The sequence below is a fragment of the Podarcis erhardii genome (genome assembly GCF_964252035.2).
Source record: "Podarcis erhardii genome assembly, chromosome: 5".
NCBI classification, from domain to species: Eukaryota; Metazoa; Chordata; class Lepidosauria; order Squamata; family Lacertidae; genus Podarcis; species Podarcis erhardii.
In genome coordinates this window covers 31,683,508-31,708,931 of record NC_138509.1, presented here as the reverse complement: position 1 = coordinate 31,708,931, position 25,424 = coordinate 31,683,508, and the positions used below count along the sequence as shown (strand labels likewise).

Here is a 25,424-nt window from a genome sequence, read left to right as displayed (position 1 = left end):
CTCATGCCTACTGTTTTAAGCACTTCTTTGTTCACACAGTCAATGGGGCTGTCTTATTTCTCTGCAACAGCCTGATAATCCACAATGTTGCTAACTGGGGGGGGGACCCACCTTCCTAGAAAATTGAGCCTTCTTTGCTTCATTTGCTTTCATTTTGACTCTTCAGCCTTTACCCTAAAAATATATACAGTATATCTTCCCCAAAATACCCTCAGGGAAAAAAGAAGAAAACATTCCACATCTCCCCATGGGATCCCTGATGGAATCAGGACTCTGTAGTCTAGCACAAAAGCCTTGCAACCAGAGGAGGCAGTTCCTTCCATTAGGAAGGAAATAGGTTTGCTTTGCCTTGGGAGTTACAAGGCCTGCACTGACTGGGAGCGATATTTAGCATTTTCAAGGCTTTCCCTGCTAGACTTGGCCATGTACCAAACCACATTGTGTGCTTACTGCATGAGTCTTCTCCAAATGCAACTGTAATTTCTTTGCTTCACCTCACTTGCTATGCTGCAAGATACAAATGGACACGATCATAATAGAAAACCTTACTGAGTCAGCACAGGCTGCTGTTGGTTTCCATGGCATGGATTCTGCTTTTACTTAAATACAGTATAAATGGGTGCATCCAGACCTGTGATGTATTGCCCACCCTCCATCCCCTGACATGTCACTGTTGCTCCTTTCTAAGTGAATTTTCTCACAGCAGCGCCTGCTTCTCCTTATAGAGCTCCTACTGCAATTGTTGTGGACCAGTCTTTCTGAACACTTCCCCTCTTCCCAGCCACTGGCAGTGTTTGCACCTAATGCTAAGCCAGCATCCACCAGCCTTTTGGAGCCTGTGGGCACCTTTGGAGTTCTGAGAGAGTCTCTCTCATGGGCAATATTCCCTCTGGTTGTTTCTCTCTCCCCCCCCCCCCCCGGTTCATGTTCCCCCTACAGAGAAAAAAAGATTTCCTTTGCATAGGTAGGGGAAGGTGTGGGTACAACTGGGGTCCAGGTAAAAGTAGGATCCTGTGGAGTTAAAAACAAATCCTCTTGAATTCGCATAACTTTACAAGGAGACTCCAAAAAGCACACTACAAAATGGAAGTTTACAATGGTAATAAGGCAGTGTAGAGCCTGTGCCTACTATTAACAGGGGGGGAAACATTGATCCTCCTGGATATTCATGACATAAGATGGCAGCAACACCATCAACAAATCACAGAAGTCATCTGTAGACAATAGCAGAGACCTATGATTTAACAGATGTTTTGAGTGGATCCCTTGTAAAAAAAAAAAAAAATGATGAACGCACATTGTTGCTGCTGTGTGCCTGGTGACCTATGCCTCTGTGTTAATTTTATCTGTGGAAAGGGAAGGACTCAGATCTCAGGCAGAACACATACTTTGAAAGACATTTGATAAGAGTCCTTTTCTGTCCTTGGAGAGCCACTGCCAGTCAGAATATTAGACAATACTGCACTGGCTTTGATAGAAGATTGCTTATTATGTTCTTCTTAAAGAGGCTGTAATGTCACCCCTTCACAATCCTCTCAAAGCTTCTCCCATTTTTTGGCTGTGGTTGGAATGTGTCTTGTTGTTGTTGTTGTTGTTGTTGTTGTAGCATACAGCTTATATTTTACTGGCCTTGCATCTGTGGGTGTTCAAATTCAGCATTTTCCCCACCTAAGAGTGCCTCTCTTGTCATGCACATAGTGCACCAATGGCATAATCAAGCGGGTGCTCTCCGCTGGTCTGGCAAACTGTTGTTTGTTCTACTCATTGCTTTCTGAAGCAGAAATCATTGTGTGCTTAGTTACACCTGTGCATAAAAGACAGCAGTCACAAGCTTGCAAGGGTATCCTAGAGAGCAGCTGGGCTTCTGGTGTTTTGGCTCTCCAAATGTGGAGCTACTAATGTCTTGCCCTTGCTTAGACTGGGTTATGGAGCCTTTGCATGCCTGTATGTGAGTAGTAGTAAGTAAGTGAGTAAGTAAGTAAGTAAGTCCATGAGACTGGGTTGCCCCAGCCACTCTGGGTGCTCCTAACAAAATATTAGAAACAATTTAGGCTTTAGACCTATAACACTTACCAGAGAATAATTGTCCCTAAATTTCAGTGTAGGCTTACTTTTGAATAGGCATGTATAGGATTGCCCTGTTGATGACAGTTTTGTTCTAGAAATTTGTTTTTGTTGATAGAGAATTACTAGGGTTTCTTCTTGAGTGTTTGTGCTCTGCAAACAAATCCAGAATGGTCAAGAAAGAGTGTTTGTGGATCATTAGACTTTGTTTATTTGTTGCTTTTTCACAAAAAAGCTGCAGAACCCCGTCACCAATTATGTACAATTCTCATCCATACATCTTTTAAAATCTCGTGTTCTTATTATACAGTTACAACCACTGCTTTTCTCTCTCTCTCTGGGGGTACTCAAGAGTACGCAGTACCAGAACCTTTTTTTCCCTAGCAGAAAAGTATAGGTTGCAATTATTTTGTTCTTTCAGTCACTCACGCTGGCATCTGATGGGTCTGCAACCTGTAAGGTTTATCCAGGTAAGGTGGTAAGACAGGCACATCCTAGGGAGAGTCCAGCTCTCCTTCCCATTCATTGTGGATGCATATCTGAGGTATAAGTCTGAAAGTGGGAGCATAAGCAAATTTCCTGGAAGCAAATTAAAATGCACAAGGCATTAAGACTGGTGATCTTCACGGTGCATTGTCTAGTGGCAGGCATTTTGCACATAGTTTCAAAGTCTAGAGAAGAGTTTTGGAATTAATTTCCAGTCTGCATGCCTCGTGTTGCACAAGGGCTCAGTAAACAAGCACAAGGCCTGTGTTGTTAAGGCTGCAAGCTTTTATAGCTGTTTGCTGAGGACCAACTTCAATGGGGATACAAATTAAGAATTTGAAGGTAGCATTTCCTTCTAACGACATATTATGTTTGCTTTATATAAAATTGCCATACATACATTACATTCTTTACAGATAAACTTAAGCAAAAAGGGGGGGGGGGGTTGCTTGCAATGTGGAGACAGAGGCAAAGGGTTTCAAAGAGTCTGAAAATGAACAAGTGCAATTGCATGCATTTAGCTTATGGAAGAGGAGGATTGTGAATCGCAACTTGCAATTTTATAAGCCAAAGCTTTCTTGCACTTTCTTCAGTATCTCAAAAAGGCAACTCTCCTGTAGATTTGATAATATGCAGATGTATCCAAGCAAGAGGAGGTAGTTAATCAGCTGATAGCCCTGTGTATTGTAGGGGAAAAACACCCCACAATGTGTAGTGCTTACACATGTTTTGAAAAGTGTTTGATGTGGGTCAGTGGTGTGAAGTAGTACCTGAGCCCTGCTCCACATTCCAGATCTTAGGAATATGTCATTTGTAAGTTTGCCTTCTGTTGTTGAACTGCCCACCACATGTAAATGAGTAAAATTTCTGTAAAACCTTTCCCAATACAGTAGTTTCAAACAGAGCTTTCTGAACTTTTCATGTTGGTGATACAGTACTCTTTTCAAACATGTGTCATTTTGCGAAACAGTAATTAAGTTTTACTAGGAAACAGGAGGCTAAACTAACCCCTTTCCAGCCCTGGTAGGAGCAAGCTCTGGTTTTTGTTTTTTGTTTTTATTAAAGATTTTGTTGATTTACAAAAGTGTACAAAATCTCTCTCTTGTGTTTTTTCTTCCCCTGTAACATTTTTACAAATCAGTTTCATTTGGTGAGACATTAGGAAGAAAAGGGGAAAGAGGTGGAGGAGGGGAAAGATGGGTAGGGGTGGGGTCGGGTGGCGATGTTTCTATTTTACTTACTATATGTAGGGTTTGGTGTGAGCGTTGCTTGTGCAGGTTCTTTGCTGTTCGCTTGTGTTCCTTTGGTGGTGAGAGAGGTTTGGTAAGCTCTGGTTTAAAGGAAGCAGTTTGTGTGGGAATGCCTTACTTTGCCAGAAGAGGTCCCCATTTGACAACTATTGAAATTTTTGATATGCTATAAATAAAAATAGAACCGAGCTGTCCTGGTGTTAAATGTGATGGTAATGAATAAAATAATACAGCAATGATTAAAAGGTATAGATCTAGTATTAAAGTAGCTGTTGACTTTTGTGGTTCATGTTCATGGCTTTGCTGTGCACCATTTAGAGATTTTTAAAATATGAAGTGGTTTAGAAATGAGCTTTTAGGTGTGGAAGGAAAACAGCAAATGATTGTGGATGAAAAGTGGTGGGAACCCACTGATCTTCTAGAAGTTGCTGAACAGCACCACCCGCGTCCCTCTACCCACAGCGCCACCCACGTCCCTCTACCAACCATTCTTAGATGTGCTCATTCATATATCAGCTTGCATCCCTATAATTCACAGAGAACCTAATGGCATGTACCATGCCAGAGGCACCTGAAAGTAAAAATAGTGTTTCTGATCTTAACCTTCCATATTTATGTCAACAAAAAGGCTTGTGGCACCTTAAAGACGGAGCAGATTTATTACGGCATAAGCATTTGTGCATCAGGGTGCACTTGGACCTTGGTGCATGAAAGCATATGCTACAATAAATGTGTTAAGGTGCCACAGATCTCAGTTGTTTTATTTTTTTGTGGCAAACGACTAAGACAGCTACTTATTTGGAAGATGGCACGTTTATGACAACATCAAACAACTTGTACTGCTTGAAGGAGAAAGGCCAGTGGCAGAGATTTTAGCAGGACCCCCCCCCCATTTGCATTATCTTTTTCAACCATCTTCTAAAACTTTTTAAACAAGCAGGCTTTTTAAAATCCCAAAACCCATTCACTCAGGGGACTTAATGGAGGCTTGGGGCTACTTGACCTTTACCGAAGTTAAAATGGTTACCAATGCAGGGGATTGTCCCATATTAGGTTGCTGTTGGTGCCTGTACGGCAAATTTGCGCGGTTTCCTTACAAACATTGTTTTTCAGAGCATAAGCGTCTCTCTCACCATGGAACAGAACTCTTGCAGGCTTCCTTTCCTTAGGAAAGTTAATGCTGAGCTGTTTCCCCCTTTCCTCTTGAGCTCTCCGGTTTCACAAATGGCATTGTGGCAGCAAGAGTTAACAACAAAGATCTGTGAAAGGAAATCTCCACCACTTGGAAACAGCTTGGCAACAGTCCTCATTTGAAGAAGTGGGGGGGGGGGGTGAGAAGAGAAAATAAAATGAAAATACTGTAAATCCATTCTCTGGGCAGAATTGGCAACAACAGGAAAGTATCCCCCCCACCCGCGATTGTTGCAAAATTCTGCTTAGCTTTGAATTTTGCCTTTTAAAAAAAAGGGGGGGGGCAATATCATGTGAACTTTTAGCTCTCTTCCTTTGTTGGCCTGCTGTGTCTTGCCCATTTTATCTGTTTGAAAGGACCGCTGTAAATCTCCACCACACATTCCTTGCAGGGGAAATTTTCTGATTTCTTATGCCATGCCTTTTAGTTTTCTGATCTTGGTGCTCAGAGTGACGTATGCTTAAGCCTATCGAAAGCAAACCCAGGCCACAGCACCCTCAGCAGCGTGGCCAGTAAGGAGTTCCTGGGCCAAGCCAAAGTAAGAGGAATTCCTCATGCCAGCTTGTAAGAAGCCAGTGTAGTTTGGCTAGTATCTTAACATCCATAGCATGAGCATTGTATTAACAGCCTTCCAGGCCTTCAAACGTTACCATTTTCAGGCACTGCCTGGGTTCCCTTTACATTCCTCCTGATGTTTATTGGGCTGAATGCCTTTTCACTACTTTTCCTTTGGCTCAGTGGCCTCCTATAAATATTTGGCTTCTGCTTGGCAGCTGCAGTGCAGGTTGGCAGCGTCGTAGTAGGAGGAAGCATAATATTTAAAGAGCGTGTCTCGTTTATGCATGGTTGCCACTTAATCCAATGCTTTCTCAGATGAAACTTGCTGACCGTAGAGAGAGAGACTCCGAAAGGTGAGGGATGTGATAATGTTAGGGTGGGCAAAGATATTTCGTAGCCCTACTTGGAGTTGCCAGGGACTGAACCTGCGATCACCTGCTTACAAATAATCGACTCTACGACTGAGCTAGCTGCAGACGTTAAACAGTTTTCCACAGAAATGTTTTAGAAGCCAATAGTGAAAAACGTCACAACTGTTTACTAGCAGAGCTGGCCCTACTATTAGGCAGAGTGAGGCCACTGCCTCATGAAGCTGATTTTGGGTGTCATGAAATAGTAGCAAATTACTGTTTTGATTGTTGTTGTTTCACTCCCAAGGTGAGATGCCTGTGAGTTATTTTTTTTTCCATTTTGGGGGCAAAAATGTGAGTACTGCACACCTTGACTGGGGGAGGGCACTTGGAATTTCTGCCTCAGGTAGGAAAATGTATTGGGCTGACTGCAAAAGAAACATCAAAGCAAAAGGCTATGACATTGGGAGGATTTGGATGTCTGGTGGGCCTCCTTAGGCAGGGCAAGATCTGTTTTGCTGGGTCTGGTGTGTGTGTGTACCTTCTCTCTGTCTCTGCTCTGATGTCTGCAGCTGAATCTGAAGAGAAACGTGAAACTGAACTTATATATTTATATTAGTTGGACCTGGAAGCTTTTCCTTTTCTTCCCTTGTGCTATGGTGCTGCTCTCTGTTTTAGTTTTTTTGGGGTGGGGCAAAACTGCAGACTGCAGGTGAAAATGGATGGTGGATGAGACACGAGGAGTAATAAGCTTGGGGCTGCTTCGTGCATTCGGCGAAATAGTGGGAAAGGGATGCGCAACTGACGTGCTTCCAGGTATCGCGAAAGGAGAACGGGTGCATCTCTCCTGCAAAGTGATGCACATTTGGAACACTGACATCTTGCCAGAGAGGAGCTAACAGTTCCTTATGAAACTGCTGAGTCAACATTGTGCCAGCCATCTCAGGACCTGGTTCACTGCGGAAATGATTAGCAGTTCAGTGCAATAAGATGGATATATTTTAAAAATTGACTCGAAGTATTGTTACATGTTAAGACTAATGGACCTCATATTACCTGCCTGGAGAGTGGTTAATACTAAATCAAGCAATTTCTGGCGCTTCCACCGACCTACACCGTAAGAAATGAGTCTTGAGTCTTTGCTCCAAGCAGATTATAATTTAGATTTTTAAACAGTAGTGGAAGTGATAAAAGGGATATGTAGAAAAGTTATCGGCTAGGATGAAGTTGAATGAATGCAATCAAGGGCAGTTGCACGTAGGCTATTTTCCATTAGCATCTCCCTTTTCAAAGAGAGAAGCTTTTATTAATTCTCCTCACTTCTCCAAATACTCAAGGCTGCCTATGCTTTAGAAAAACACGATGAAAACCATAGACATCAGTATGCAGCCCCTGTAAAGCCAGCCAGTCGAAGTAGATAACGACACATTCTTATGTGATTGTATACCAGTCCCTGCCTGTTTAATTTTGCATACTGATAGTTGGGTGGGAATAAAATATTTTAGTAATTACCTTGAGAGTGTTGGAGCATTTCAAGGAAAGAACAACCAGCAGTTGATTCCTTGCCTTACGGATTCTGCTTTTCCTCCTGGATTGGTGGTTGCTGAGACATCTCCTGAAAAGGAGAATAAACGCGAAAAGCGAATGATGGCAGAAAGCTACATCTAGAAAAGCATCCCTGTCAGGGAAGATGGTGGTGTTTCTCAAAGGTGCAGAAGAAGGCCGTCCAGCGGTTCGATTCCTGAACCAAGAAATCTGCGCTTTCCTCATCTTCTGTACGAAACCTTGCCCTGCCTTGGCAGTCTCTATGGCCTGTGGTCTCCTAGTGCCTTATGGCTTTGGTTGCCAGGAATCCCAAGCTTTTCATTGGCAGAGAAGCCCACTGAGCTGGCCCTCTTTTTATATAAAACCCACCCCCCACCCCCTCCAGCACACAGACAGCCGAGGCTGTTCTGCTCAGAGTGTGCAGATTCCCGGGGCTCTGCCGGCCCCTGTTTTCATTGGCAAACGGGATAGGATTTTTGATCTCTCGAAAACAAAAGTGCTACAGTCTCTCGGCTTCGGCTGAGAAGACTCTGCTGCAGCAATTGTTTTGCCCCCCCCCCACCCCCAGAGATGGTTTTAACTGCTTAGCCACCAAAGTAGCAGCAGCGACAGCAGCAGCAGCAGCAGCAGCAGCAAAGCCTTTGATGGAACGTCCTGAGAATTTGCAGAGAAAAAGGAGGGAAGAAGCTCCCTTTTAAATCGCTCCCGAGAAAGTTGGGCGGCATCGTTTGAATCGCCGAAGTTTATGTATTTATTTATTGTTCTTCTTCTTCAGTGCACCAGGAAAAGGATACTGGATGCGCTCCCTTGATTCCTCAAGTCAGGTACCTTCGGAATTTTCTCCTCTCTGCTGTTCTCTTTTATGGTTTGAAACCCTTTCCTCCCACACGCTGGGATGGGAAAAGGGTCAGTTCTTCAATGGATGTAAAATCTTTGATACCTGTTTTGCTTGCCTCGTTTAAACAGGTCCCTCTTCATCTCAGCTCCTCACTTACTGATTTCTGTGGCTATTTAGTAGGTTTGTTTGTTTATATATCTATAAAAGCAAATCAGAAATGTCAGGTGCTTAGCCCTTGGATCTTCTATTTTAATTCTCAGGTTTGTGGAAGATGCCTTACATTCTTAGGTGTTGCATGTTGTCTTGATGCTGTTGAAATGTAATTTGCTTTGAGGATTGAGGAGCGCATTGGAAACATAAAAAATTTGCTACCTTTCTGCACCAATGTGCCTTTTTTTAAAGCTATATGAAACAAAAGTAATCTTTCACAAACTGGAGATTGACTTTTAAAAAAGCAAGCAAGCAAGCAAGCAGATCAATACGTAACGTTTATATACATCTTTAGGTTGTTCAATGTATTATCTAGATAAAAACCCTGATATATGACCAACAGGAAGTTATGAATGTTGGGGTTATCTGTGGAATGAAAAATTATTCTCTCTGTAATCAAGGAGGGACTACCCCCCCCCCATTCAGTTACTGTTTTTAAAACTAGGATTCTGAGAATTCTAATTTGTGGATAATAAAAAATGTCAGCGAGGCCCTAGGTGGGCAGTATGTAATACATCCTCGCTATCTCTGTTTTTCTTTTCTTTTTTCTTAAGGACTAGCATGCTGATCTGGAAGTGAATGCTGCTGACAGTGGAATGCGTTTCCAAGTGCGCTTAGAATTAAAGCCATAGTTTTATTTCTTCTCGTGCCAGATTTGGAAAACTCCCATGCAGCAAGTTTCTTTGGCAGTCTCCCAAGTCTATTTGTGCCTCCCATGGCTTGTTTGTAAGCCTAACGGTTTTCAAGACAGTATACTATAGCAAATGGGGGTGGGGAACCCATTGTTTCCCTGGCAGAGGCTAAAGGCACTTTGTGGTGAAAAGGGGAAGGAAAGGCCTTGTGTGATGTTATGCTGAATGGTTTATTTGTTTTTTAAATGCTTGATTGTTCATACTTGCATCTGTACATCAAATACATATCTTCCTTATTTTACATAAGTCAGTTTTATCAAAATGAAATCCCAACAAAAGAATATAAGTCCTCCTACAATATATTTAGTAAATAAGTTTGACTTCCTGTCCTTTCCCAATTTTTCCACTCTAATAAACCTATTGCCTCATGAAACAATAATTTTCATACATATATAAATCTGTTTTCTCCCTTTTATATGCCGAATGTTTTAAGGGATGGACTTAGGGCCAGGGCCTTTTCAGTGATAACTCCAACCTGGTGGAATGTTCTGTCCCATGAGACTAGGGCCCTACGGGCCTGTAAGGCAGAGCTATTCCACCTGGCCTTTAATTTGAATTCAGCCTGATCTTTTATTTTCCCTTTCTTCCCCCCTCCCCTTTTATGAAGATTACTCGCTCTGGGACCCCGCCGCTAATTCTCCCCTGGGCTCCTCGCTGGCCCACGTAGGACTAATTCAGCCAGCTAGCCCTGGTGACTATCTAATGTTTATTGTATGGATTTTCCCCAAATTGATTTTTGAACTTTGAATTTTATTATGGAGGGTGTGCTGCTTTTATGCTGCTTCTATGTTGTATTACAATTAAGTGTTTTAAATTTGTTGTTAGCTGCCCTGAGCCCGGTTTTCTGAACCGGGAAGGGCGGGGTATAAATAAATAAAAATATTATTATTAGGCTGCAATCGTGTAGCACCCTGCTTGTGGTTAACGCTTAGCTGGAATGAAATATTCAACGCAGCAATAGAGAAATTAAAATAGTAATTTATTTGTCAGACAAATAAATGAGAGGCACAGTGGTATATGGTTACCAAGCTCTGGCCTGGCCTCCTGCCATTCTGGCCAGCACTTATATTTCCTTAATCCAGCCCCCTTGCTCCTCCTGTGGCTGCCTCTGTCCAATCAGCCTGGTTGAAATTCCTATTGGCTGTTTGCTAGAACCAATCACAAAAGATACACGCATTTCCTTTCGCCCTTTTATGGGACACAAAGAGCTATATATTCTTATATCTATAAATGACAAATAAGTAGTAATATATCTTACATGTGTCTCAACAAGGAACCTTAATTACCAGCTCACCTCTTGCCCTCCTTGCCCTATTGCCTTCCAAAACAGATGGTTAATCTTAAATTTTTATCTTAAACATATGTCAAGGATCTTGAGTTCACATCAACATTGAAAGATCTCCTTAATTTGGAGGTCTCTAAACAAAAGGCCTGACAACCATATATCTAATGATGTTTCCTGCTTGGCAGGGGGGCTGGGCTGGTGGCTGACTTAATTTCAGGATAGTTACAACTCTTACAACTATATGAAATAAGAATCTAGCATTTCTTAAATCCTTTGCATAATTACATTTAAGCCAATATATTTAATACATAAATAACCTTTTAAAAGGAAAAGAAATCTTCTCAAAGTAAAAAAGGAAGGAACAGTTTCCAGCCTCAAAATAAAAATAGAAAGAAGCCTCTTCTTCTCCAGCCAAGCCAGTTGCCTTTTTCACTGCTCTTGACCTTTCAACCTTAGGAAAATATGGCTCAAGTTTAATGGGAGGCACATGGTGTTATTTTACTATTTACCCACTCTTAATTTTGACCACTCTTACAGCTTAATTGTACTCTGTAACATGCAAGGTCAGTGTCCTGCTCTCAGCCTGTAATTCCCTTTTTACGACTTTGAGAATTGTTTTCTGCTATAAATCAGGGGGCCCCCTTGTCTAGGAGGAAAAACATTTTGCCAAGGTTCTTTAGGCAGCTGGTCTTCTGCCTGGCATGAAACATTTGAAAATCTTTAAGCTCATTTTAAAATACAAGCCCTGATCAAACATATAAGCTTTGATAAAAATGCAGGCTTATGATTAGATGCCTCAATCGTGTATCCCAGGAGTAAGCCCCCATTGAACTGAATGGAGCTTATACCTGAATATGTTGTTATAGGATTGTGCTGTTAGTTAGCTCGGAGGGAATCAGAACATTTTGCACTGCCATGTGCAGCCCATGAGCCTGTTTGAAACCTTCAGAATGAGGGTATGGGAAGGTTTGAAATGGGTTTGTGTCCTGGGAGTGGCTTCATTGTTCTGCTGTAGCAAAAGCAACCTTATAGCTGCAGCTGGTTTACTGTGTTTTATGCAAATCATATCCACACCATGGCTTCCTCCAAGAAATCCTGGGAACTGCAGTTTATGAAGAGTGCTGGGGATTGTAGTTCTCTGAGGGGGTAAACCACAGATCCCAGGATTCTTTGGGGGAAGCGACGTGCTTCACATGTGTGGTACGGATGTGACCCCAAGGTTTTTGTGTGCTAGAAACTTGCCCCATCTTCATAAAAGATGTTTGAAGTAGTTTTCTTTCTACTCTCTCTTGTATTGCTCAAACCATTGGCTTACCTTTTGTAAGGGAGAAAAACAACAACTATGTGTGTAGGACAATGGACCTACCCCAGCAAACACTTGATGCACGTGATATAGTAGGATAGTGGTTTTCATCTTTTTCAAGTCTACGTCTTTCTTGACAAGCTACATTCTCTCTGCGGCTTCCTTGTGGAAGCCACTTACACTGGGATGCAGGTGTCACTGTGGTCTAAACCACTGAGCCTCCTGGACTTGCCAATCAGAAGGTTGGCGGTTCAAATCCCTGCAATGGAGTGAGCTCCGGTTGCTCTGTCCCAGTTCCTGCCAACCTAGCAGTTTGAAAGCGCACCAGTGCAAGTAGATAAATAGGTACCACTATGGCTTCCATCACAGTGTTCTGTTGCACCAGAAGCGGTTTAGTCATGTTGGCCACATGACCCAGAAAACTGTCTGTGGACAAATGCCGCGTCCCTTGGCCTGAAAGCGAGATGAACGCCGCAACGCTATTATCACCTCTGACTGGACTTAACCACACAGCGGTCCTTTACCTTTTACCTTTTTACACTGGGGTTCCATTATGGGATGCTTTCACCTTGAGCAAATAGACTCTTCCTACCCTTGCTGTCGGCAAACTGTAACAATGAAGTCACAGCTGACAAGATGAAGCTCTGGTCCTTATGTTGTTTTTTTGGCTTCCTTAACCAGGCAGCCAAGAATGATGCCTAGGAACTCAGACTTCCCCTAACTGGTGCCCTCAAGATTTTGCTGGACTACAACTTCTATCATCCCTGACCATTGGCCATGCTAGATGGGACTGATGGGAGCTGGAGTGCAGCAATATCTGGTAGAAAAAAGGATGAGGTAACTGGAGAACCGAAGTTTCCTGAACGATGTCTACAGGGCTGCTGTTTTCTTTTGTTTGTGTTTGGCATGTACGAGGTCTAATTTTTGAAAAGAGGAGTGCTGGGATTTGGGCTTTTATGGTGCTCCCTCTGCCTCATCTGCAAGCCCTACCACACCCTAGATGTGTGAGGTGGGAATGCAGCCTGCATCTTCAGAAGCCCTTAGGTTGGTTCATGCGTGCCTTGGGTGAGTCTTGATGTTGGTAATGGGTATCAGGACTGAGGTCTGGCTCAAATTAAGCCCTGGACTCTAAAATTACACTTCTGCAGGCACTGAGACGTGTCTATTATGGAGGGTGTGCTGCCAGCTGTCTGACAGGATCAGCCTTTGTGTTCCTAACCCGGCTCCAAACCATGCCTTGTCACAGAACTATTGTTAAGAGGCTGCTGTAAGGAGCTATAAGGCAGTCTGTCTGTCTGCCTCTGGATGTCTTTCTGTCTTGTTTTCAGTAATTTGGTGGAGTAGTGAAGCAATCTTAAGCTCGCATGTGCCAGAAAAGTAATTGGCCTTTTTAAAAATTAAGATTGTTATCTAAATCTAGGACATGTGCTAAAAAGAACTTAGATATTCTTGCTGAAGGAGTGGGGAGGAGTGGGATCATACCTTGCTGGCCTTTTTGTAGTGTCCTGTGAAAGATCACTTTCACACAAAATGTGTGAGGCAGTATGAAATATGCCCCTGTTGCTGAGACAATGAGGTTGACAATCCCTCCCTTGCTGTATTGCAGAGAGGATGGCCAGGTAAACTGCCACAGTATTTTCTCTGTTTCCTTGGCAGTGGGTGTGGGAATGTTCAGGGAGGCAGGAGAGGATATATTGTTTAATGATATCCTTCCTAACTTGTGTTAGCAAGTTCTGTGTCTTAGCAGAGTTTAAACATTCCCCTTTAAACGCACAGCGGTTTGCTTGTTGCAGGTTCGTCTGAACCTCTCTATATAAGATTCCTGGTAAGATCCCTTATTGTCCCTCTTTAAAAGAATAGAGAATCTTATTAAAGTCTATATAAAAGTAATTTACTCACATTCATTAAGTTCACAGTTGGATCCCTGAAGGCAGACTTAGGTTACAAAAGTATATATACACGCGGAACTATCCTATAAGAGATTCAGGTAGGTAGCCGTGTTGGTCTGACACAGTCTAAATAAATAAATAAAAAATAAAAAAATTGTCTAGTAGCACCTTAGAGACCAACTAAGCATGTTCTTGGTATAAGCTTTTGTGTGCATGCAGTGACAGGCAGTCTCTTCTGCTAACATGTAGAAAAACGAAATGGAGAAGAAGGAGCAAAAGAAGAACATGTGCTTTCCTACCCAGATTAGGCCACGCCCAAATCTAGTCACACGCAGAGGAAGTTTGTCCCAGCTCAGGAGGAAACAGTTAGTTTTCTCCTGGTTGGTACGAAGCAACCCTTAGCATGTCCATTCTAGGAATGTTGTACTTGACTGCTAGGTGTTTCACATCCCACTGTGGGTGGGTGGGGGGCACTCCCTTGTGTGCAGGGCAGGGGTAGCCCTGTTTGTTATCAGTATTACCCCACATGGCCAAATATGATACCAAGCATGACTTCATCTTGCTATCTGCCTGATCCTGGACCCCTCAAGGAGGGATATAGAATGGCAGCAAAGTGGAGAAATGTATACTGCAAAGTATACAGCCATTCAAAGAGAGGATGGGGGGGGGGCGTCACTTGCCCCCTCCAAAATCACAACTTTCTTTTTGTCCTGAGAATGTTCATACATTCAGCCACAGCCCTAATCCACTGTACAGTACAGAAATTAACACAAGGTGGGACTGTCAAATCCACTTATTTACTTTTGCTGTCATTTTGAAAACTGCTATTACTGAAACAAGCAGACTAAGGATTGTGGCATAGGTTGCATTTTTTAAAAATTCAGACTTTGTTTACATACAAATGTATTTCTAAGCTGCGTAACATTTTTAACATTTTTAACATTTGCAGAACGCAAACACTAAAACAATGTAATAAAAGCTGAGAGGAAAAACAGAAGTCCAGAGGTAGTGGTACAGAGTCCAGTCTTATGGATCAGAGAAAGCCTTTGCGCATATGCCTTTACAAGACTCCTAAAGCAAGCAATTGATGGTGTTTCTCTTTTATTTACAGATATGATCTCCAGTTTATTTACAAATATGATCTCAATGGATGTTTGACTTTGGAAACCATGATGTTTCCAATCTATTATGTAATGTTAAAGAAGTGTTTGTAATTCATGATTTTCAATCGGGTATGCGCCCCGAATGTTATTTAACCAGGAAAAATAAATATTGGGAGGAATCGACTTGGTTCTCTGTTTTGCCAGTTTCCCCTCTGCTTTGGCAGAGACTGTGGCGATGGGGATGGATCAGCTAAGATCATCTCTGCTCTTCTGTTTGTTCTCCTGCTGGTTCAAGCAGCCTCGTCTCCCAGAATTGCAGAATAGGTACAACCCAGTGAAAACAATACATGTAAAATCATGCTAGTTACATAAATTTATGCATATGTGCCCCATTGCATTCAACGAAATCTTACCTGCATATAAGCACAGTGCAGGATTGCAACCTCCCTCAAGATCCCTTGAAATCAGTGGAGCTTATTTCTAATGCACCATTAGATGCATGCTCAACTTAAGGAGATTGACATTTTTATGGCATTCAGTGTCGCAAAATGTGGAATTGACTCTTAGGATAGATAGTTTATAATAATAATAATAATAATAATAATAATAATAATAATAATTAATAGAGGCAGATGATGGAGGATTGGCTGCTATTGGCCTTGATAGCTAAATAGAAGCCTCCATCATCACAGGCAGACCCTGCTTGTCATCTTCCCAAAAGCAATTGGATAGCAATTGTTGGAAATGCCATTTCAGTGTTTTGTATACCAAACGGATCACTGCGCTTTGCAAGGGAAGGCCTCCTTCCTGCCAGTAATACCCATTAGGATATCTCTTCTGTGCAAGGTAGGAATTATTTTCTGTGGTGTCACCTAGACAGCTCTATTGTCTTTTTGAGATGAGCATAAAGAGTTGTGGAGTGTAAAGTGGGACATCTGCTAAAACCTTTGTTTGCACTGGGCAGGGTGGTGTGCAGGGTTAAAGAGCCCTTTCCTTGTGCTTTGGCAGCTCCCAGAGAGATGCATAATGAGACGTGGTGTTTGGGAAGCTCACAAGGACTTCAGTTGTTGTCTCCTGCAGTTATATGCTGCTAGCCAGCTCGTATTTTCCATTGCAAGTCTTGGCCTTCTTCCACCTCGCTCACCTTATTTCATGCTCATAGCTCCTAGAAACCTTATTGACATTTATATTCTAACTTTCCTCCAAGAACTTCAAGGGGGCACACACACATGGTTCTCCGTATCTCCATTTTGTCCTCAAAAGGCTGAGAGACAGGGCAAATGGCCCAAAGTCACACAGCCAGCTTCATGGCAGAATGGGGATATGAACTCTTGACCTCTCGGGTCCTAACCTGACACTTTAACCACTACACCACATTGGGTCTCCTGATGGGAGTTGCAGTCCAACAACATCTGGAGGACCACAGATTCCCCATCTTTCCTGTAAAGGCTGTTAATCTGACAAAAAAACAGTCGTACCTTGGTTGACGAATGCCTTAGCTGTTGAACGTTTTTACTCCCAAACGCTGTAAACCCAGAAGTGAGTGTTCTGGTTTGTAAACTTTTTTTGGAAACTGAATGTCCAGCGGGGCTTCTGCGGCTTCCGATTGGCCGCAGGAAGCTCCTGCAGCCGATCGGAAGCTGTGCCTTGGAAGTTGAACGTTTTGGCTGTAAATCCAAAGTTAGGTATTGGAATAAAAAAACTGTAGTGAAAGGGGCATAGATCGCCTCGTCTTCTGTTTTAAGGCCAGACCATCAACACATCCCCTCCTGCCTGTGACACACCTAGACTGAGGTTGCGGTGTACCATATTTGGAGAGCAACTGTACCCCTACGGCTGCTGGAGGAACAATTGGTTGTAGGTGACAGAAAAGCTGTGTGTCACAGGGAAAGACAGAAGCCCCCTCCCTTTCTCTCTTTTTGCACCTCCAAATACAGTGGGACTGCAATAGAACTGGTCAGGCTCCCCACCCCCAAATTTCTCTCCGTGCTGCTCCCTTTCCAGTTACTAGCAGGTAGATGGTTCCGAAGTAAGTTTTATTTGGGTGGTTGCTAGGCTGCATGTGTATAATCTGGCCATGGGTAAGAACAACTTCTAAGAGTTGACGAGAGCCTTCCGATAATAAGCATATTGCCTTTCTGGGCTAACCTCAGATTGCACTGCAGCAGCTCCAAGCAAAACTGGAGAGCGCCAGGGTCCCCTGCCCTAAAACAGGGAGGGAGATTTTTGCTGATCTGCTTTGTGGTGTTCATCTGGTCCCCATTAACTGGTCTAGTGCTACTAGTCACATAGGACAAAACACAACCAGAGGTGCATTAGGGGCTTAATTCTATTTTGTAAAGTATTGTATTCATGTATTTAGAATGGCTATGTACTGCATTTAATAACTTGCCCCATCACCATAGACAATCAGGAATCCCATACAGGGGAATGAGCAGGCTGGTGGAGGCAATGGTTTTTGTTTTGCTTTTAAGAAACATAATTTGCAGGGCACTCCCCCACCCCCCCTTACAGACTGTGCTCTCAGGTGTCTTAATTCTTTCAGTGTGGAAATATTATGAGCGTCTTGTAAACATGATTGTTGCTGTTTTCAGGATTCTCTAAATTGGCAGGAGGAACGGTGGTTTTTGCTACGAATAGAACAAAATCATAGTCTTGAGTTTCCAAATATACATCCTTTTGTATGCTGTGTGCTCTTCCCCAGGCCAAAGCTTACACATGAGTGTTTCTTGTTATCTTAAGTGCTATGTAGCATTTGGGTTTTGCCTGGGTGTTTCCTCTTATACTGGGTCGAAAACCTCATACTGATCCTTAGATTCTTTTCCTTCTCTTGGCATCTGTACGAAGAGATTTCTGGTCACCATGAAGAGCGGTTCCTTGCAGCTATAGATAACCACTTCATTCTTCTTTTATGCAGAGGCATCAATAGATGTGGTGCCTGTAGAATCAACATGAGTAAAAACACACCAAACCCAGTTTTGTGGTTTCACACACCCCCTTTCTTTCTTGACTCAAAGTACATCACAAGATTGTGGGACAATAAGATGCACGCCATCCATAGCTCTTTAGAGGAACAGTGAGATACAAAAATGGCAACCCGCTATTTACTGTGTTATGACACCATAATTGGGGCCTCTCCAGATTTTCCTTGTATTTGTGCATTCATGATGATTTGTCCATGTGATAGTATTGGGTAGGTTATACATGATCCTGCTTTCAAAATTGTTTGCTTTTGCAAAAGCTTTGGGAGCGAACACTCTGCTTCATTTCTAACCAGTGCATGCCCTGTGGCTTCCTGCTGAAATCCTGTAATTTTTCATACTGCAAACGTCTCCAGGAGTTTTGTTGTTTTGTCTCGCTTTTGTTGCACAAGAGTGCCCCTCCAGACTTCAATAATAATAACACTGGGGGGAGAGCATAGCAGAACACATAATGGAATGGAATGATGTGTGGATAATACAGTAAGAAACCACCACGAATTATTGCAATTGCATCAGTGGCATGCTGCAGAATTTACCTTAAAAAACCCACTTGTCTAGAGGGGCCCAAGTCAATTTTTAACGCGTATTTCTCTGCTATTAAAAGGATACTTATGGTCCAAAAACTCTAGTGGTTGTCTCCACCTTGGGGGAAAAAAATCTCTATTTTTAAATTTATCCCAGAATATTCAAGCTGTTCACACCTACCCACTACTCTGTTCCGTTACAATGAAAATTTTGCTGTTAATTGCATGGCTTCAGATGCTTCTCAGATAAAACTGAATTCTGAGCTGTAGGATCCCTATTGCAACCCCTGAAATTGGCCCCAAACAAGTTTTAGGAATAGACCATTAGTTCCTTTTTAAAATGTGGGCAATAGACTCCTTCAGAACAATATTTTAATGGATGCTTGGAGAAGCTACTGGAAATTGAGGCTTTAAAACTCCATTTGGCTTAAGTACTCATGTTTCACTGTGCATAACAGTAATAAATTTGGGGGAAAGAAATTTAATCTCCCTCTTCATGTAAACACACCGAGATTCTAATAAGCCATCTAGATGCCTTGGTTTTTGGCAAGCAGCTTCTTCCTTTGCACATATTTGATGAAAATTATATCTGTTATGTCTAGGTTTCCACCATTTCTCCTTACACTGAAAACAGATGTTGTTAATAATATTTCCTCAGCAGTGCATGCCTCTGTTAAGTTAGTTCACGATTCCAATTATCATTGTGCGATATCCCTTCTATCTTCTTAAAGCAATAGCTGCTTCAGTTAAGTTGCCCAGTACAATTATACTGGTAGATATAATTTAGAGTAATTTAGAAGCACAGAGTTTGTAGAGTTGGAAGGGATAACAGTGGCGGCCAAACTTGGCCTTCAAGCTGTTTTGGGACTACAATTCCCATCATCCCTGACCACTGGTCCTGTTAGCTAGGGAAGATGGGAGTTGTAGTCCAAAAACAGCTGGAGGGCCAAGTTTGGCCACCACTTGCACTATGAGGATAATCTAGTCCAACCCCCTGCAATGCAGGTATCATTTGCCCAACTTGGGGCTCAAACCCACGACCTTGACACTAAGAGTCTCATGCTGTACCAGCCGAGCTATACCAGCCACAAGAACGCTTGGCAGCGGTGGGATTCAAACCCACACCTCCAGAGACTTGCCCCATAAGATAGTCTCTCTTCCCATTGACATATTATTATAGTATGAAATAACTGCATGCACCCTATTGTCATTTTAAAAGTGAAAAAAATAACTCCCAAGTTTTACCCTAATGTTTATCTTTAAGGCAACTAGAACAACATGGTTTTTTAAAAAAATTTCAGCCCAGCAATTGCAGAGCCTTGCTTGACAGCCTCCGTTGCAGATTTTATTTGGTGAGTTCAGCCCCGTATATAGGCTGGAGGGTTTTCAGGGATATAAATATTGGTCTAATAAGTAACACCTAAACAAACCTCTACTATCTTGCAGCTGTGCAAAATTTCCTTTGTTGTGCAGTCAAGGTAATTCCCAATTAATATATGGCTCAGTGAAATGAATTTTCTAAGGTTTAACGTATGACCTACTGGGCTGCGAGCCTATGTACGAGGAGGATACTTAATGTGTTACTGCTTTACCAAAGACAAAGGATTATTGTAAGGCATTTCAGTCTCATTAATACCTGATTTGCTGTTGTCAAAAGCACTCAGCTCATCTACCAGGCAGACTCTGCTTTTGTGCTACCCAGTCTGAAAGCCCCTTAGTGCCCAGTTTAAGAGGTCTTGGCTCCTGTTGACTAGTTTCTTCTTCACTTATTCTTTTCTCTGTTGGCAAGATTGGATTATGGTGCATCTGCTATATGTGAGAGTTTCATGACTTAAGCGTAGTGCAGTAGTAGGATGGAGCGGGGCCTCTGTGTGAGAGACCCTGCTTTGTCACAGAGCACCTCATGTGCAAAACACCACCTGCTCAGATGTGAGCTCTAGGGAGACTCAAGGAATTTGGTCTTTGCAAATTGCTTTGCAAAAAGACCTGATCTGCTCTTCTCAGACTATAACGCGCAGGTCGGAACGTAGCTGTTGGGACCATGTTCTAAAGTGTAGCTAGGCAATGAAGCAGCTGTTACAGGATTGGAAAGCTCTGAAGCGCACAGCCCACTATTTGAAAGGGACTTTGCACTACAGGCTGAGGTTCACCAGTCATAAGACTGGTGGTCTTGAAATCTTTGCAGATGCTCGTTTTGGAAGTGACACCACGGATGGTACAAGCACTTCTGGAGTATGCTACATGTACAATGGTTGTCTGTTTGACTGTCTGTGCAAGAAGCAGACGACAGTAAGCCTAAGTTCCTGTGAAGCAGAACTCAATGCTCTGTCATTTTCACTCATGGATTGTGAATGGTTGATGCAACTGTTTCAGGACATCAGAGTTTCTGTGAAATGTCCTATACAAGTGTATCAAGACAATAGATCCTCTTTGGCTTTGTTGAACTCAGAGTTGCAAGCAAAGAACCAAGTACTTGCAGATTAAGCTACATCGTGCAAGAGAGTGTATTCAAAAAGGACTCATTCAGGTGTCCTACATGCCAGGAAATGAAATTCCTGCTGATCTGTTGTCTTAAGGTTGTTAACAGAGAACAACTTAAGGTTTATGTACAGAGGTTGCAATTGGGTTGAATCACAGGTACTACAGGTTACACGGAAAGGGGGAGAATGTTAGGATATTTCCTAACAGCAGCATGCTTATTTTCTATTTCTCCAGCTGTGGCAACATAGCTTTTGTTAGTTGAGTTCTACAAGTACGCGTTTAAATGCGTGTGTTGACAGAAAGTGCACATGTAAATATTTTGAGATGATTCAAAAAACAGACAGGCCCACAGATTAATGTGGGAATGAAATGGAGCAACTCTGCCCCGCAGTGCCGATATCTACATGGCAATGTTGCTCGTCCCAGAGTGTTAACTGTGCTGCAAAAGAGGTATAAAGAATTAAAACTCCTAGGCCTTTTCTTTTCTTTTTTGGATAGCCTGTTTGTCAGCGAGATGATGACAGCTTTTGCCTGCTTTGTATAGGTCCTCATGGCTGCAGCCTTCAGTACAATCACTCTAGGTTACAGTCCCACTGAAACTAGCAACACACTTTGAAAATTAATGGTTTGAAGACTCTTAATAATAAGCCCTGCAAGGGAACTCTAAATTTGAACTGTCTCCATGCTGGTGCCCTGGTCGCAGGGCTTGTTCATGTGCCACAGAGCGACAGGGCCACAAATGTTCTAGGAGCAGGGTGAGATCAGACGAAGAGGTGTTGCCGATTATAAAAAAAGGCCTCTACTGCTGCACAGGAAGTGTCCCTTGGCTCGGATTGAGCTTAATTAAACAGCCCGCAAAAGCTGCTGCCTTGGCTTGAGTGGGGAAAACAGGAACCTTTTCCTCCCCTCCTAGAACTGCGTGCCTAATATTCTTTCCGGCAATTATAAGGGGGCAGGCTGCTTTTGCTTCCAGTCCCTTTCTTCCTTTTTCCTTTTTTTAAAAAAATAATATTTATTACTGTTAAACCTTACAAAAAAGAAGAAAAAGAAAAAAGAAGAAGCAAAAGAAAGGAAAAACAATACAATACAATATATAAACAGTACACAACGCAACATTAACACATTAGACTAAACAAAACAGAGCAAAAACTATTTAAAAACATACATCATACCATTTCAATGCCTTATCTTTCATTCCCTTGTTTTATCGACCTCCTCTCACCTCCCTTTTTGTATTCCACTTCTATTAATGGTTTCAGCAATTCCTTTCTTATCTTAACTTATTTTAACCTTATTTTCCATTAATACTATAATACTTATTTATGCTTAACTCCTTATAACATTTCTACTAAAGCCATATAATTTCATTCCAACATTTTTCTAACACTCATTAATTTTACAGTATTTCTATAAATAAACTTTAAACTTTTTCCAATCTTCTCCCTGGTCTCGGATTCTGCCAGTCATTTCCGTCAATTCCATATAGTCCATCAACCTGGTGATCTTCTGTCCGAGGCTCTTAACTCTTTTCCAAGTCCCTTCTGCAGGTCTTCTTCATATTTCTACATGCACTTTACTTTGTCTTCTGCTGATCTTGTTCTTAATTTCCTTCCTTTGATGCTGAAGAGTAGATCTCGGGGAAGCTCCGACCTAGCAATGTTTTTATTCCTTCTCGACAGGTCAGCCAAATCTCCGTAGTTAAAACTAATATCCAAAAGATATTTCAGGACGTGTTTCAAAATCCCTCCAAATCTGAAAGTCCCCACAACTCCAATTTCCTCCTGACCCAGGTCCAGGTCCCAAAGGTCAGTAAATCCCTGCATGAGGTGATCTATCCAACTTTCCTTCTCCAGTCCAAGCAGGGCTCCAATCCTCAAAATCTGACTTTCTCTGAATTCAATCATAGAAGGCAACAACTTATAGTCATCAAATTGCCTCTGTAAGGCTGGGGCTCTCTCCCTCTCCACTTGTATTACTTTAGGTTCAACAACAACAACTTTCTCCCTCCCCTTCTCCACAGTTTGCGATGTCAAAGTATATTCCTGTATCGATTCCTGAATAGTTTCTGTATAGATGTTCACTTTTTGTCCCAAATTAGTCACTTTTTGTCCCAAGTTATCAATTTTGATAGTCAGCAGATCTGTCTACTTGTGGAGCTGTTCCAATGAATCACTTATCTTTCATAATGCAATCACTAAGGCTTCTTCTGTCGACATTCTTAACCTATCCAAGGTCAATCCCTTGTTCTCACAGTTTTTTATCTTGCAGCTGGAGATTCCACCAGCTCAACTCTAGAGGGAAACAATTTCTATTTGTATCAATCCTTTTAAGCACAATTCAAGCAATAAAATTAGTTTCAAATTTCAGTTACTTTTACTCCTTTTTAAACGCAGAAGGAGACAATGGAAACAATGTATTTCTCTTATTTAACTAGCTGTCAAGATACGTTTTATCACAGTCAATGAACTTTCCCAAAACGTCAGTCTTACTAGCAGCCCGTTTCCAGGTTCAGAGCAGTGGTAATTTAACTTTCTTCACTCTCTTCTGCAGGCTTACGCGATCCCAAATTTCCCCCCCTCTTCTCCTGCTTCCAAGGGGGGTTTAATGATTTTAGCCGATGGAAGTTTAATCCTTTACAGAGACTTTCCAAGACTTTAGCTTGCAAGCTCTTTGCTTCAATCTATTTACAAAAGGGGAAGGCGGACTTCCTGTTTGAAACCTCCCCGTTTCGGTGCCAAATTAAGACGTTTAAAAAAATCCAATTTTCCGTTCTACTCACGGGTAGTTGTTTAGGATCAAATTGTCCACAGGAAAAAGTCAGCGCTCTCCAGCAACAGCAGTGCGGCTTCACTCCGTGAAAGAAGCAGTCAATTCGAAGCACCGCGCCGCTCACCCCACGTCGCTCCGGATCCCCGAAACTGGGTCTCCCCGCGAGTAGCGGAGGCACAAAAGGTGCCAGCCGAATCCCACGTTCACAGGCTTCTCCCGTGTGTGATTTTTAGTGGGTCTCCGCCTTCGCCGTGGCGACCAGACCCTGATTTCCACGGAGCAAATTCCTCCCGATCAGAGGAATTCCACCCTTGTCGGAGGCGCCAACCTGGAAGTCCCTTTCTTCCTTTTTCCAAGAGGTTTTGGTTTCAGTTGGTTTGCAAAGGAACCCCTTGTGCTGAAAGAAACCTGGCGAAGTTTGCTCCCTCTGCAAGAAGTGGGCTACTTTTTGCAATTCATGTATCTCTCCTTCTGTCACTGTTGATCCTTTGGCTTTTTGATTGACCTCTGTTTTGAAGCCTTGAAGAAGCAAGGTGCTGTAAACCATAGCACAATTAGGAGATACTGTGTAATTCATTGGGACAGCCTTACTGTTTTGTTTGTTGAATATATTCATTACTAGCTTTTCTTCAGTACAGGTGCTAGGGGTGGGATGCAGAATATGTATTAAATAACATTATGTATTAAATAAAGTACAGTCAAACCTCCGTTTATGTAACCCTCTGGTTACGTAAACTTTGGGATGCGCGTGTGGCAAACCCGGAAGCATTTTACTGGCTTTCTCCATGTGTGCATGCGCAGAAGTGGTCTGTGCATGTGCAGAAGCGGTCCTCAGGTTGTGGAAAACTCGGAATCTGACCGGACCTCCGAAACAACAGATCCCGTCTGCAACCGGAGGCACCAATGTATATAATCAAATAAATACAGCAGCTGAAAACAGTAGTGCAGCTTAAACAATACAGTTGTACCTTGGATCCCAAACACCTTGCAAGTCGAATGTTTTGGCTCCTGAACGGCGCAAACCCGGAAGTGAGTATTCCGGTTTGTGGACGTTCTTTGGAACCTGGACGTCAGATGGGGCTTCCGCGGCTTCCGATTGGCTGCAGGAGCTTCCTGCAGCCAATCAGAAGCTGCCCCTTGGTTTCCGAACGTTTTGGAAGTCGAACGGATTTCCAGAATGGATTCTGTTCAACTTCCGAGGTACCACTGTAATCAGCTTTAAATGCCTGGGCAAATAAAACAGGCTGTGCCCAATAAAGATGTCCTGTTTTCACAAGAACTTATGCTTGTACAACAGAAATTCCCCTCCTCTTCCATTTGTGTGCCTCCCAAAAATTATTTTTTTTTGGTGGTGCATTTTGTTGAATAAAACCCAGGGTCTTTTAAATAAAGTATTATTATTATTATTATTTATTTATTGTAACAATAGCAGAAAATATCTAAAAAGTAAAGCAGAACTTTCTACAAGAATACAGGATCATCTTAGACTTACAGCATATTAGACAAGCTGGCACATAAAATTGCACCTACCTGCCGAAAACCTTAAAAAAGAAAAGAAAAGCTGACATCTGAAACCAAACAGAAGATGACTGGCTGTTACTCATTGCTGAAATATATCATACCATACATGGTTATGGGTTTGGGGGGGGGGCGCTGACCAGGACTACCTCTGTTTATATATTCAGCGAAGCTATGCCAAGTTGTCTCAGAAACAGCACTACTTGTGTTATTTCTGACTGCTTTAACCAAACTGGGTTAGCTTCTCAGCTAAAGCTGCCTGCCATTTATTCCTCATGCACGGAAAAAGAGATAGACTTTAAGGCTGGAGGAAAGAGGCTTGCAAGCGCATGGCAGGTAACAAATCTAGGCTGGATCTAGACACATCAAAGAAGCGTTTCTGTTGA

The 25,424-nt window shown here is 42.4% G+C and overlaps 1 protein-coding gene and 2 long non-coding RNA genes across 5 annotated transcripts in view; 1 reads left to right on the top strand and 2 right to left on the bottom strand.

Annotated features, from left to right (window-relative positions):
* Positions 1-25,424, top strand: part of PALD1 (phosphatase domain containing paladin 1) — a 105,589-nt gene that overhangs the window by 1,434 nt on the left and 78,731 nt on the right. The window contains exon 1 of one of the 3 annotated variants that reach the window (XM_081861787.1): positions 5,726-5,903. The exons of 1 other annotated variant lie outside the window; for it this stretch is intronic. In XM_081861787.1, coding sequence (XP_081717913.1) covers positions 5,854-5,903 — 50 coding nt within the window. In that variant the 5' untranslated portion in view covers positions 5,726-5,853. Of the gene's footprint in view, positions 1-5,725; positions 5,904-7,854; positions 8,270-25,424 lie in introns of those variants that run through there. One more of the 3 variants, XM_081861788.1, reaches the window with a different exon arrangement.
* On the bottom strand, positions 2,286-7,519 carry LOC309341981. Its single transcript, XR_014156629.1, has 3 exons — positions 7,413-7,519; positions 3,792-5,105; positions 2,286-2,643 (listed from the first exon to the last, which is right to left on the bottom strand). It is a non-coding gene; the product is annotated as an uncharacterized lncRNA (long non-coding RNA).
* Positions 20,863-24,891, bottom strand: LOC309341999. The gene is made up of 3 exons (XR_014156647.1): positions 24,671-24,891; positions 23,849-24,629; positions 20,863-21,717 (listed from the first exon to the last, which is right to left on the bottom strand). It is a non-coding gene; the product is annotated as an uncharacterized lncRNA (long non-coding RNA).